Source organism: Ursus maritimus, unplaced genomic scaffold (genome assembly GCF_017311325.1).
Source record: "Ursus maritimus isolate PB19 unplaced genomic scaffold, ASM1731132v1 scaffold_22, whole genome shotgun sequence".
Taxonomy (NCBI): Eukaryota; Metazoa; Chordata; class Mammalia; order Carnivora; family Ursidae; genus Ursus; species Ursus maritimus.
In genome coordinates, this window is record NW_024424675.1 from 23,655,401 (window position 1) to 23,670,153 (window position 14,753).

The window sequence follows — 14,753 nt, forward strand, 5'->3', positions numbered from 1 at the left end:
ACTCTTTCTCCCTTTAAAATAAATGAATTAGTCTTCTAAAAAAATTCTGTACTAGACCAAAACCATTAAATGTTTGATTAACAACCCATGGTTTTTCAAAAAATGTACCTCCTGGGGTGCCTGAGTGGCTCAGTTGGTTGGGCGTCAGGCTCTTGGTTGCATCTCAGGTCATGATTTCCTGGGTTCTGGGATTATGTTCCGTGTTGGGCTCTTTGCTCAGCAGGGAGTCTGCTTGATGGTTCTCTCCTTCTGCCCCTCTCCCTGCTGGTGCGCGCTCGCTCACATGCTCTCGCTTGCTCCCTCTCTCTAAAATAACGTTTTTCTTAACATACCTCCTGTCTACCCTTTATCATGGTATCTACCACAGTTGAGTAGGATATACCCTAAAAGAGGGAAGTAAACCAGAGTAGAAGACATGGAATTGATTAAACAGGACCCGTCTTAACAGAGGGAGGGTCGCCTGGGTGGCTCAGTTGGTTAGGAGGCTGCCTTCGGCAGTGAGTCTACTTCTCCCCTCTCCCTCAGTGATCTCTCTCGTTCTCACTCTCTCTCAAATAAATAAAATCTTTAAAAAGGGAGAGCTCCGAGAACAGAAGGAAATCCCTAACCTAGTGAGGGAGTGTCTAAGCAACAGGGTACAGCAAGCCTAGAAAGCATTTGAGGTTGGAATAGCCCAAAAGCTTGCTGTAGATTTCAGAAAATGAAATTTATAAAGTATTTCTACAGGAGGAAGAGAAGTTGAGATTGAATGAGAAATAATTACATGAGAAACTTAGCACATGACTAAACAGGGCAATTATTAACTTAAAAAAATAAAAACGTGTTAAGGAAGATGCAGAGATTCCTAGAATCTGAACCACGTGACTCAGCTGTGATTACCATTTACATTCTACTGTGAAGGTTGACTACTGGTGTGACAATTTGAGTATCTCTATCTGGGGGAATGGTAGGGGAAGAAATTGTGAATGTGTCTGGGGTGGAGTGGGGGTGGGGGTTAAAAGAGAACGAAATGGCTGGTCAGGCAGTAATGCCCACAACGGAAAAAACAGGATGTAGCAATACTGGAAGGAAGAGACGTTACCAGTGTTAGAATAGAAAATACGTAAGACCAACAGAGGGGTTGTCCTCCTAGTATGGTTTGGAAGACCTTACTCATGAACACCAGGTTGTAAGTCAGGCACTTTTCTTCAGTGGTTAACCCTAAGTGTCCATTAGATTCCACCTGGGCACTTCTGGAAAATTGCTGATGCCCTGGCCTCATGTCAGGATTCTGATTTAATTGGACTGAGATGGGACCTGGTCTCCCAGAGTTGAGAACCATTCCTTTATGTATCCCAGAGCAGTCTCATGGGGTAAGCATCATTTTTTAGTTGAAATTACATGGCTCATTGTAGAAAATACAGAAGCTTCGAAAGAATTCATTAGCTCCTCATCCCACCCTGAAGAATTTTGAAACATATCTGAGAATCCTGTTACGGCTTTGTATTAAGCATGTTCTCACATCATTAACGATTTTACAAACATAATTTCAATAGCTATACAATATTCTACCATGTAAATATACTATCATTTCTTTATGCCATTTTTGCTGTTGAACGTTACCTGTTTTTTGCTTGTTTTATTTTTGTTTTTCGATGAGTAATATTTAAAATCTTTATATGTAATGATTTTTCAAACATCTTGCCTTTTTCCCTGAGGATATATTCTTAGCTATAAAATTAATAGGTTGTGAATATAGGCCTTTTTGTTCATTTGATCTTGGTTTTGTTTTTGTTTTCTCCCCCACCCCATCTTGGTTTGTTTTGATGGCTGAGATAGCTAATATTTATGGAAGCAAATCCATCACTTCCCTTTATAGTTTGTTCCTTGATCTTGATCCCCATCCAAAGTACAACACATTTCGTCTATTTCATACTCAAGTCTGTATGTTTGGGTACTAGCTGTCTAACTTAAAATTTCCCAAATCGGTTAAATTTTCCTACCATCAAATAATGAATACCCATCCTTTAGATACTGAGATTATATAATTATCTGATACTCCATTTTGTTGAATACTTCAATTTTCTTTGTATATCTTTCTACTATATTAGTTATCAAGTTCAGTAATAAGAGTTTATCTGGGCCCTGACTGTGTTCTAGCCAGTGCTAAACCTTTCACGTGTGTTTTCAAAGCTATTGAGGTATAGAAACTGCTCTTATATTCTTTGACAGATGACAAAACTACAGCTTAAATAAATTAAAAAGTTGGCCAAAGTGGTTCTGTTACTAGTAAATCAGGATTAAGTATGGCATTCCAGAGCCAGCACACACTCTTAAGCCATTAGGTTCTACCACTTTATCAAACTTGCAATTATTACAGCTTTAGAATGTGTTTTAGCATCTGGTGATGTTAGATCGACTTTATTTTCTTGGATATTTTTATTTGTTTATTCTCTAAAATAAGTTGTTTTAAATGGATTGCATGGTAATAAAGGGCAAGCAATATGGAAACCTATAAATTGTGAAAATCCTGCTGCCACCCACTTTTCTCTTCTGCTCCCCCAGGCTCACTTATTAGCAAATTAGTCTGTTCTTAACAATTTTCTATACATATACGTAACATTTTTCCCAATTTTGTATTTTGAAGTCTATCAAACACATAAAAATGTTAAAAGTGCACACATTTGTCCTGTTTTTCACATTTTGCCATATTTGCTTTGCCCCGTTATAGATAGGTAGGTCGGTACACTCTCCTAAGAACTAGAGCATTCTCCTACAGAACCACGGTACCATTCGTGGCCCATTTCTAACCAATTTATTTGCATTATCTGTCTTGCCTTTGATTACAGTAGCCTCTGAGACTCTGGTTTTCTTAGTGAACCAGCTCAAAATCCTGATTTCTGTTCCTTTCTGGGTTAGAGGTATAAAAATAGTTACAGAAATACCATGAAAATGTCTCTAGTTTCCAGCTATGTTTTGTGTAAGCGGAGAAGTTCCTGTAGGGTCAGGTGCATCTCACCTTTAACATCTGTCAGAGAAATAAAACACTGGGGACTGGGCAGATACAAAGGATATGACCAAGGCATATGATAACTGAAATGAAGTGGCTTCTCCTTGGTTGGTCAGGCAGGACTTCCCCCACATCCCCACAGGTAAACAAGTGTTTCTTCTATCATTTAATACCAATGGTAGCTTGTCTACACACTCAAACCTTTTTTCTCACTGGTTTTTCTTACTTAAGATTCCATTGAAATTGATCCACTGCCTTCTTCAGCTTGTGTCACTTTGATTCCTCTGATTCTAGGTTTTTCCCTATATTTCATCCTTAAGTCTCTAGGTGTTTGACAAATGGCTTGTGTGAATCAGGAACCTCACCCATGTTGAAGAGAGCCCTTCTCTTTGCTTTTTATTGACAGTAGTAGCACTTCTTAGAGAGCCCAGTGTTACAAAAAGTATTAGTACTATCAATTTTTTAAACCTATGGGGTTCCTTCTTGGGGTGATGAAAATGTTCAGGAACTAGTGAGGATCGCTGTACAACATTGTGAATGTACTAAAAGTCGCTGAATTACACACTTTTTAAAATGGTGATTTTATTTGTATTTTACACGATTTTAAAAAGCCCCATTACCCCCTCCTAGCTCTCTGGGGTTAGAAGTAGGTTCTTCGTGCTGATAGCTCCTAGAATGGGAGAGATTCCCTCCCTGTCCCAGACCAGCTTACAGCCAGTTCCCAGGCATTCTCATGAGGAGTAACCATTTATAAAATGCTCCTCTGGCAAACATTTCATGCCAGGCTGCCCTCCCCTGCCACACTGACTGTTCCCCTGATTCCTCTTTGCACCATGGATGGTGAGTATTCAGAGCATAAAATCTGCTTTTCAGATTAGCCTCAGTAAAGCATAAGGAAATGAGGACGTCTGTTGGGATTGATTCATTTAAAAAAAGAAAAATTCAGTGGACCCACTTCTTATAAAAATTATGTCCTAAGATCACAATAAACATACGTGTATGTGTGTGTCACCCTCCCCCCTTATGCCCTTCCCAGCAACCCTCTGGGATGCCTCTTTGGGGTGTATTTGAAATGCACTGTTCCAGACCAGAGTAGTTTCTTTACTACTTACTTTTTATTTGTTTATAAGCATTTTAAGAAATTTTAAAGGAAACCTCCTTAAATCACATGTAAAAGTTCACAGTTGCCCCCTGCCCAAAAATATTCAAAGTTGCCAAGAAACAAAAGCCGTATTCTCTGACATGTCTGCAGAGCAGTTGATAGAGACCTGTGCGTGATGGGGATCGTTAAATTGGATAGGGATACCCACACACGTAAGTATCTATCTGTAGTTATATTTACATTTTAGGGAGTATCTTAAAAATACATTCATGGTTATAGGGAAAAAATAAGGACATACAGATAAAAGAAGAAAGTGAAGATCACTTTTAATCTCACTACTTTGAATTGAAATACCGTTACTATTGGAGGCGTGTGTGTGTGTGTTTTAAAACTAAACATTAAGTGTACTTTTTTATAATCTAATTTTATTCCTTATCAGAATGTTTTTTGCACTAAATGAAGATATGTCTTTGAATCTAAGTGGTGAGTGAGAGGTCTGATTTTTCATTAAAATTTTTCATAAAAATAAAACATGTTGGTTATAGACTGCTTCTAACCCTGTGCTGTGTATCCCTCCTGTAGATTCGCAGCGGGAATTCAATAGTAGGCCAGGAACAGGATATGTACCTGTGGAGTTTTGGAAAAAAACTGGTACGTATCTGCCTCTGTGTCACGTACTCACTAATGTGTGCAAGCATGGGGTACATGTTTGGGGGAAAGGTCATTGGCTCAGAACTTTCTCCTCAGAACTCTAGGCTCCTGCCTCTCTCCCCTCCAGCTTTCACGTACACCTGGACTGCGTCTCACGTTACTTTGCAGGTCAGGAATTTGGAATGACTTCTTACAGACCCGGGATGCTGGGTCATCCTGAGGCATTAAGTAACCAACTTTTCCTTCCCTATTTATATGGCTTATTTCTGAGCATATAGCTCAATTCATTTCTGCCTGTTGTCCTCACTCAAATCTACCCACACCGTGTTCACACGCTACCACATTGGTTTGTTCTGGCCTTGGAACAGCCCTCTGCTCTTCCTTTCACCTTCATTGTCCCCAGCTTTGTCGAGACTGTTCTCGGTGGGCCTCATTTTCTAGAAGACTGAAAGGAGGGTGGGTCTGATAAGATACTGGGTAAAACTAACCGCGTGTCCCTAATTCTGCCTTTGTCCAGACATGAGCCGTCTTCTCCTTATAGATTCCCTTTTCCAGGACCATTTTTTTGTAGTCCAGTAACAGTTCTTGGTTTTTTTCTTGAGATAAAATTTACTTCTGCAAAAGTTAATACTTGTCCTTCGTAAAGACTCTTTCAGGAGCGTCAAGATCATTATAAACAAATGGACGAAAGATATGAACAAATTATGAGAAATACAAGTAAACATACTGCAGAATGTTTGTTCTGACTGGCAGTTTAGGAAAATATAAGATGAAGCAGCCTTGATTGGTTAGCCCCCAGAGTCTTTATCGACATATATTTGTTAACCTATTTTTAGAGGACCTTGTTAATGACACTAAATAATTCATTAGAGGTTTATATATGAAATTATTAGGTGTGACCAGCCTTGAGGGTGTGCAAATTTTTTAAAGATTTTATTTCAGTTTTTTATTTTTATTTATTTTTTTTAAAGATTTTTATTTATTTTATGTGACAGAGAGACAGCCAGCAAGAGAGGGAACACGAGCAGGGGGAGTGGGAGAGGAAGAAGCAGGCTCATAGCGGAGGAGCCTGATGTGGGGCTCGATCCCAGATCGCCGGGATCACGCCCTGAGCCAAAGGCAGACGCTTTAACAACTGCACTACCCCGGCGCCCCTATTTCACTTTTTTAAATTAAAGATTTTATTTATTTGAGAGAGCATGAGAGAGAGCACGAGCAGGGGGAAAAGGGAGAAGCAGCTTACCCGCTGAGCTAGGAGCCCAACATGGGCTCAATCCCAGGACCCTGGGACCATGACCTGAGCCGCAGGCAGATAGTTAACTGACTAAGCCACCTAGGCACCCCAAGATTTTATTTTTAGCATGGGGCTTGAATTCACAACCCTGAGGTCAAGAGTTGACGCTCTATTGACTGAGCCAGGCACCCCAGTACATACAAATTCTTAAAAATCATTCGTGTTTCATGCTTTTGAATTCTTCCTTTCAAAAGTGTATCATCCAGACTTAGCCACACAAAATATTATTTTGCCATTAAAAGTAATTTGGAGGCACCTGGGTGGCTCAGTTGGTTAGGTGTCTGACTCTTGGTTTCAGCTCAGGTCATGATTTCATGGGTTGTGGGATCAAGCCCCGAGACAGGCTTCATGGAGCCTGCTTGAAGATTCTCTTCCTTTGCCCCTCCCCCTGCGCACACTGTCTCTCTCTCTGTCTCTCAAATAAATAAATCTTAAAAAAATAATTTGGAAAACTACATAGCAACTTGGGAAAACTTTTGCAGTTGGGAATGGGGAAATGTGTATTACCAAGAAGTGTAATAGAATTATGGGAAATGAAGATAGCAGTTGTTGTTAAGGTAGAGAGAAAGATTACCATGCATAAGATCTCCTTGATAACTAGTGATTTCCTGCTTGCAAGGTACCTTTGGTTAACTATGGTTAGGAGCCAAACTTTGGTGTTGCCCTGGCTGGATTTGAGTCCTTCCTCTGCTATGGTGTCATCTATGACCTTAGGTGACTTCAGCAAGGTAGTTACTCAAACTGTGACTCTCACTGACTGACCCTTAACCTGAGAGGATAATATATACTTCAGGGCATTATTACGTTGACTCAGGACACCTATCTGGAAACTAATGAGAGGGTTGTGAAGGGTAGCAGTGGTGGGCCACAGTGGACCTGTGTAGATACCAAGAGTAAAGGAAGCATGGAGCTCACTGTCCCGTCAACTCAGCATCATTCTTGTCTTGGAGTGAAAACATCTTTTCGTAAGGCTTGAGTGATAAGATGGAAAGTTCTAGGATGGCAGCCTAGAACACTTTGTTTAGATCTTCTTTGAGCCTAGGCCCTATGAAAGAACCAAGTTGTAAAGGAGTTTCCTTAGGCTTCTGGGTTTTCCAGTCTTGTGGACCCAAGAAGGCGGTCATTCACATTAGGTCTTGGAGATGAGGCTCAATGTGTAATGTATGCCATTTGGAGTATCCATTCTGTGGAAACCAGGCAGGATGGTGGTGATGGGAGGAAGTGATCAGGAACCAAGTGGGGTAATACTGATTGTGGACAGGGCTTTGGAAGCCCAGGCTCCTGGCAGACCCAAATCTGTATCTCCATCCCACATTTCTCTGCTGTGTTCAGTCTTCTGTACCTAACTGCCTCCTGGCCATTTGTACCTGGATATTCCAGGGGCCCGTCATTCTTCTCACTTGCCTCCACATGGCATTTTGGTTATGACCTGCTTCATTTCATAGCACTACCATTCTTCACCTTCACCTCCAGACCCTTAGATGCTACCAGCCTTGTTCTGCCTCATCCCTTCCTTTGTGCTACTTGCTCCTGCCTAAATTCAGAGTCCCTTCTGTCAGCTGGATTTCTACTGCCCCAGCCTCTTGCAGGCTGTCTCTGCCTTCAGTCTTTTCTCCTTACACAGAACCCTTCAGGAGTTTATGTTTTCTTTAGAAAAAGAGCCAAAGTCCTTAGCATGGGATGCGAGACTTTGCAAATATTCATTTCCACCTACCATCTCAACCAAGACACATTTTCTTGATCCTCCCCACCACTTGTAGAGCTGACCACTTTTTTCCTTGGAATTCTTATCTTTTATACTGACATATGTCATGGACCCCAAGCCACCTTTGTACTTGATCACAAACAGGTAGGCAAAGAGACTACATTCTAGTCCTCTAGGTATTCCCAGCCCTTAGCACAGTCCTGCCTATCTACACACCGAACAAATGAGTACATGAACAGACAGTATAAGAATAAAAGTGAATGTGTATGTCATATGTTAAACCCTGTGTATTTTGGAAAAGTCCTCTTATTTCAGCTCCATCCCTTCTTGCAAATGATAGGGAGTGGGAGGGAAAAGATTTCTCGGCCAGTTGATTTTACTGTCACTTTCTTCTAGAAGAAGCTGTGAATAAGGTGAAAATTCAGGCCATGTCAGAAGTACAGAAAGCCGTTGCTGAGGCAGAGCAAAAAGCCTTTGAAGTGATTGCAACAGAGAGAGCTCGGATGGAGCAAACCATAGCGGATGTCAAACGGCAGGCTGCAGAAGATGCCTTCCTCGTCATAAATGAGCAAGAAGAGTCAACAGAGGTCAGAGTTCCATTAGCCCTGGGGGCCGGGGGGCTGGGGCAGTTGCAGTCACTGAGCCCACTGTTTTCTTCTTCAGTGCTAGGTAATAAGAGAAAACAGTCAGCTCTTGAACAAGATGATTATAATTTTTATCTAGTACCAGAAGAATTTTGTTTCTTAATTATTATATTTTTACATAAATCAGCTCATTGTGTCAGTTTCAATTTTGAAAACTCACCCAGAAGACAGAGTTTGTGGAATTACATGATTACGATGACCACCTTTGATTAATAGGCTCACCAGGTGCCAGAGACACAGAGTTAAGTGTGTGTGTGGCCTTTTCGTTCCTCAAATGACCTATGAGGTAGGTATTGTTGGGTTCCAATTTTACAAAGAGGAAACTGGCTTAAGGAATTTCACTGATGTAATCCCTTAGTGCTGAAGCCAGGGTAGGGATAAGGAGATGGAGGGCCCTACAGCATTTGGTCTGTTTATAGAGAGGGTAGGTCTTTTGTAGATTGAAGTGACCGATCTGGCAGACCTGTCCACCTCTCCAAGACCCAGGGCCCAGCACATGGTGATGTTTCTATACAGGACACTTGTACCACAGTGAGGACAAAAGTAAAACTTAAAAGAAAATAGCAGATGACTAAAACATCATAACAGTGCTTTGGAATATAATAAAGTTCTTCTGTAACTTTCATTTCAGTCATTTTTCAGCTTTGAGATAAACTTTTAAGTCCTGAAACAAGCCTATTTCTATAAGTAAGCAGATCCATCTATCAGTTGAGATGTAAAGAGCTGGGGGTTTTGTTGGCTTTTTTTTTTCTTTTTTGACAGCAGAAATGTTACTGTCTCATTCTATGTAAAAGACGCCCCTCAGTATAGTAGTGTGAGCGCGGCAGGCGAAGAGGAACGTGCCTGTTACCACGTGGCCCTCATCGAGGATGTGGGACAGTTCCTTGTAGCGCCCCAGCAAGGACACAGAATCGTGAAAATAGTTCCCATGAACCCTCTTCCTGTCCTTCTCCCCTCCTACTTTTTCTTAGGATTGATTCTGAGCGGTGCCATCTGTTTCTGTTGTGTGCGTTTAATTCTCTATCTGTAACCATCCATACCTGTATCAGTATCTGTACATATTTACCTGCTTTTATATCTATGTTTATCTTTAACTGCATCTGCCTCCAAAAAAGGAGTGGAACATTTTGGCCAAGAGCATGAGTTCTGGATCTAGACTGCGTGGTTTAAATCTCCGTTCATAGCATTGTGCTGGGAAGGACCTGGCATTTTAAACAGTGCACAAAGTGACCTATAGGTGAGGCATACACCAGCACCCATCCCAGCAAACTTTCTTTCCGAAACGGGAGTGATAGTAGGACTGAGGCTTTGGGTTAGTTTGCATTGGACCAGAAGGGATGAATTCCCTTTATTTCATCCAGAAAATTCTGCTTGAAATCCAGCAGGCATCTCTAAGGTTTCTTACTCATTCTCTGAGAAGTGGTGGGGTATAATGGAGGGAGCCCAGAACAAGAGGTGAGGAACCCTGAGTTCTAGTCCCAGTTCCCCTCATACTGGCAGTGTACCCCTAAGGACTCTGTTTCCTTCTCTGTGTAGTGAGTGTGTAGCAGCCCCTGTCCTGCTGGTCTCATAGTTTTTAGAGAATATAATGAGATTGAGATTGTGGTTGTGGAAGTGTTTTTAAACGGCAATGCACTGTGTAGGCAATGAATTTTTTTTTCTTTTTTTCTTTTTTTAAGATTTTATTTATTTATTTGACAGAGATAGAGACAGCCAGCGAGAGAGGGAACACAAGCAGGGGGAGTGGGAGAGGAAGAGCAGGCTCCCAGCAGAGGAGCCTGATGTGGGGCTCGATCCCAGAACTCCGGGATCACGCCCTGAGCCGAAGGCAGGCGCTTAACCGCTGTGCCACCCAGGCGCCCCATGAATTTTCTTATGGTGTAAAAATGTACCTGTATGAGCTGTGGCAGCTCCTGCTCCTGGAGAACAGCTGCCTCCTCTGAGGCCAGACTCCACGAGTCTCCCCTATAATGCCTTGGACAGAGGGAAGGAGTGAGAGGTCCCCTCATCTCTGCCACAGGGCACCTTCTGTCCTCAGCCTGAATTTCCTTGCCAGCCTAATGGGCAAGCAGTTGATTGTAAGATGGGGAGTCATTTCTCCTTTGGGCCAGGTTTGCAGTAAGGTCAAGGAGGCCTGGGAAGGGTCCCAGGGATTTTGACAAGTCGCAGGTCATTCTGATACAGGCGATCCCCAGGCCGCACTGAGCTATGTTCTACAGGTATCCCTCACTTTCTGAAAGTTCACATTATGCCTTTGCTTTTACAAAAGGGCTATGTTAGGACCTATTCTCACTCGCTGAAAGAAATCTGAAGAGGATTTTCACTTTAATGAGAAAAGGCAAACAGCAAAAATAGTGCAGCATTTGTTATGCAGCGAGCCCAGCACACGGCCTGAGCAGCAAGACTGGCCCCGCCAAGCTCCTTCCTCAGGAACTCCACTCTTCAGCAGTCAGCTGCGAGAGCTTTGAACTGGGTCTCTGAGCATCTGTGCTTTATCTCAATTTATTTTATGCATCCATTAGCAAAATGTGTAGTAAGGAAAACTTGGGTCTGGGAACACTCAAAATTTTTCCATATAAACTTATGCTAATTGTTTCTCTACTTTATACCATTTCGGCTTATGAAAGGTTTCATAGGAGGGCTGCACTTCCAGATAGCAGGGGAACCTGTAATAATGGCAGAGACTGATGATCTGTGCTTAAAAAGAGGAAATTCTAGAATCCCCATTGTGACTTCCCTAGCCAGTAACTCAAGAGGTTTATGACCTTGTCCTGCTAGCTACAAAGGGCTGTTTGGCCGTATGTGCTGTCCCAGCCTTGAGGAATGCTGATCTGAAGGGTGACCATAACAGTAATACACTTTTTGCCTTATATCTTGGCAAAAAGCCTCATGGTTGTCAGGGAAAAAAGACACAGGAAAAATAATCTATTATAAATATATGATGGCAGCCAAAGTGAAAGTACTAGTGGTTTAATACTCTTTCCTGGCTTGAGATGCTCTTGCAGGCTTGGACAGAGAGGGAGGAGAGGCTCTCTCATTCGGCTGGGGGAGACCCTGGGGCTGACACATTGTCCTTTGTTTGTACGGCGGCCCCATGTAGGCAGTAACCAACCGATTTCTGCCCCACAAGTGATAATGTTCCGCCAAAGCATCATTTGGAGTCAGCCTATCAGACTCAAAAGTATGACATTCTCTGGAGTGTAGTTTGCTCGAGGATCCATAGATGCATCCTGGGAAAGAGGTCTCTTCCCTCTTCTGGCGCTCTGGTGTTGGTGCTGGGCAAGTTTGGGCAGTCCCTAGAGTGTGTTTCCTGAGAAGCCTGTTGTGTTAGAAGGGAGTCTGTAATCTTTGTAAGCTCTTCAAAGTTAAACGTGTACCTTGAGTATAGTAGAGTCGGGGGTTCAGCTTCTAGGCTTTACGTAGCCATGTAATCATTTATAGCTTTCGGCACATCCCTGCCTGCTGGCTCTCAGTGTCCCATCTGTAAAAGGTGGGCTGGATGGTCCCAAGCACTTGTCTGTTGTTTTATACTTGAGCAGGTGTCCAGATTTCATTGGGGACAGTGTGTTTCTTCCCTGTGGGGATTATGGAGTTCTCAGGCCAGGCCTCAGATTGGCTTCTGCCATTCTGGAAACCCTGTGGTGGGTGTTGGGAGGCCAGCTGGTGCTCAGGTCCTTCCTGACGCCTAAGAAAACCCCACCTCGGGATGCCTGGGTGGCTCTGTCGGTTAAGTGTCTGCCTTCGGCTCAGGTCATGATCCCAGGGTCCTGGGATGAGCCCCGCATCAGGTTCCTTGCTCAGCAGGGAGCCTGCTTCTCCCTCTGCCTGCTGCTCCCCCTGCTTGTGTGCTCTCTCTCTCTGACAAATAAATAAAATCTTTAATTTAAAAAATAAAAATTCTTTCGTAAAAAAAGGAAAAAAAAAAACCGCCTCTTCCTGATAGTTTCACCTAGCCAGTGCCAGAGGCTTTTTCTCTTCTGAGTGGGCCCAGCGGCCTCAGGTGCAGGCTCACTCGTGGAGTCCTCAGGGGAGCCTACGGAAGGAAAGCCTCCAGAAGGAGACTTGGACGGGGCAGGTGCCGGGAGCTGCACCTAGCAGCTGCTGCCCTCCCCTCCTTAGTTGATGGGGGAAGTGCAGTGCTGCCTGTCCAAGGGCCTGCTGCTGCTGCTTTCACGGGACTGTACTCAGAGCTCTACCCAAGTTTCATTGGCTCCTACCTTCTGTCAGAATTAGTGCTTTTTCTGTTGGTGCTCTCCCTCCCTCACCACTCCCATGTATTTCTGCTGAAGCCCAGCAGTACCTGCGCCTTCTTGTCAAGTGCTGAGAGAAGCAGGAAAACTTCCTTCTGAGATGTTTCGGGGGTTCCCTTAAGCCAGAAGTAGTTCTCTGACCCCCAGCCCACCTGTAATGAGACACATCACTGAAAGGAGAGCCAGCACAGAAGCTGCACAGCTGCCCACACTCCTGGTCCCCTGGCAGGCGACTTCTTTAAAGGACCAGGTGTTGTCGGGGGAGACAATCAAGATCATTCCTCTTTTGAGAGCAGCAAGAGAAAAAGTATGCGTGTGTCAGGAACCCTGGGACAGAGTTTGGTTTGGTCACTGAGGATTAAATGTGAGTCAAAACAATGAGTAGGTGCCTTCGGCAGGGGTGAGAACTCCCACCGCCTTCCCTGGCACCCTTCATCTTGCTTTCCTGCCAACCCATGGCAGGCAGTTTGCCTCTTATTACCGAGGAAGGCACTTCAGAGAGGCGCGTGTGTCTCCCACACATCAGCAGAGAGCCGTTGAAGCAGGACAAGCCCAGGTGTATGTGGCTCCAAATGCCACGCTCTCCCCACATGGCGCAGGGGACAGGGGGTGCTCAGCCTGCCTCACGAGATCCAAGCAACTAACCCTTGCCTGTGTCTTGCAGAACTGCTGGAACTGCGGCCGCAAAGCCAGTGAGACCTGCAGCGGCTGCAACATTGCACGGTACTGCGGTTCTTTCTGCCAGCACAAGGACTGGGAGCGGCACCACCGCCTCTGTGGCCAGAACCTGCACGGCCAGAGCCCCCATAGCCAGAGCCGGCCACTGCTTCCTGGAGGGCGGGGCCCCTCAGCCAGGCCCACCGACTGCAGCGTGCCCAGTCCCGCTCTGGACAAGACCTCGGCCACCACCTCACGCTCCTCAACGCCTGCCTCTGTGACTGCCATCGACACCAACGGACTCTGAACCTAGACTCCCTCTGATGACCTCACAGCACAGCAAAACATGGCCCGGGGGGCCTGGCCGTTTGCACCAGTGCAATTAGCTGTCGGGTCATCAGCAAAAAGTGAAGTGGAGGCAGGAAGAATGCAAGCCCAGCAAACGCTGCTCCACGGCCTCTCCGGACACTTGCCCCAGTTTCCTGTGTCCTTGGGGGAGCCAGCGTGCCATTCTCTCTGCACACAGGCAGCTGGCCAGAGCTGCTGCCTCCTTCCTGGGCTTCCAGGTCTGTTCCTGTCCCCGCTGAAACTGGCATGGCCGGCCCCTTTGCAGTGGAGACCACCAGCTCTCCTCCCTGCCTCTTGAGGCAGCAGAGACTGTCAGGCCCCCAGGCAGGAGGCAGTACGCCCCGTGCACAGCCTCCTAGTCCACCATCCTGCAGCGGAGGCCTGGAGGCTGACGGCAGGCTGTGGAGGAGATCCCCTCTGACGGGGTAGCTCCGTTAGCCCCATTTCCACCCTCAGCAGACGCCACTGATGAGCCCCCCGAGGACTTGGGCTGGCAGAAGCAGCACTCAGGACTCTCTCCTCGACCCTGCTGTTCAGACTTGTTAAGATTATCAGAAATCACAGGAAAGAAGTCACCATTTCACTAAAAGCACCCGTAATAATGAAAAACAAATAAAACTTCCTTCAGGCATCACAGATCATTTTGGACAAGATTTTCCAACCTGGCTTGCTACTTTAGTTTGGGACCCATTTTTTTCTCTCTTACTTGATTTTGCTTATGCAGAAAATAGTTTCCAGCGCATGGATTGGTCTGCAGGAGAATGAGACTCAATTGTGGATAGTCTGTTCTCTCTGAGCATGTTGGCCAAACTAGTATCGTCAAATCATTGAATGGATGATCTGTTGGAAATGCAGAACCTTTTGTCACCGCTTGGCTGTTTGCACAGTCGTCTTGTTCTGTGTCCCTTTTATCTGAGGCCACGCATGTCCAGATCACTGTGTGGATCTTCTTCTCGTGGTCTGTTTTTGGCCCCTTTTAAGCTATGGTTGTCCCGTGGGATGTGCTATGTTGTGGCTAGGACTTGCCTAAGCAGTCGAGGCCTGGTCACATCTCAGCAGCCTTCCGGACCTGAGAGAATTCTTCAAACCTCGTCCATAATACATAGTATGTCA

At 44.6% G+C, this 14,753-nt stretch overlaps 1 protein-coding gene across 2 annotated transcripts in view; it reads left to right on the forward strand.

The window, feature by feature from the left end:
* Positions 1 to 14,276, forward strand: part of CBFA2T2 (CBFA2/RUNX1 partner transcriptional co-repressor 2) — a 145,458-nt gene extending 131,182 nt beyond the window's left edge. The window contains exons 9-11 of one of the 2 annotated variants that reach the window (XM_040638174.1): positions 4,674 to 4,742; positions 8,138 to 8,328; positions 13,300 to 14,276. In XM_040638174.1, the coding sequence (XP_040494108.1) occupies positions 4,674 to 4,742; positions 8,138 to 8,328; positions 13,300 to 13,599 (560 nt within the window). In that variant the 3' untranslated portion in view covers positions 13,600 to 14,276. The remainder of the gene's footprint in view (positions 1 to 4,673; positions 4,743 to 8,137; positions 8,329 to 13,299) is intronic. The other variant, XM_040638175.1, reaches the window with a different exon arrangement.
* The last annotated feature ends 477 nt before the right edge of the window (positions 14,277 to 14,753 follow it).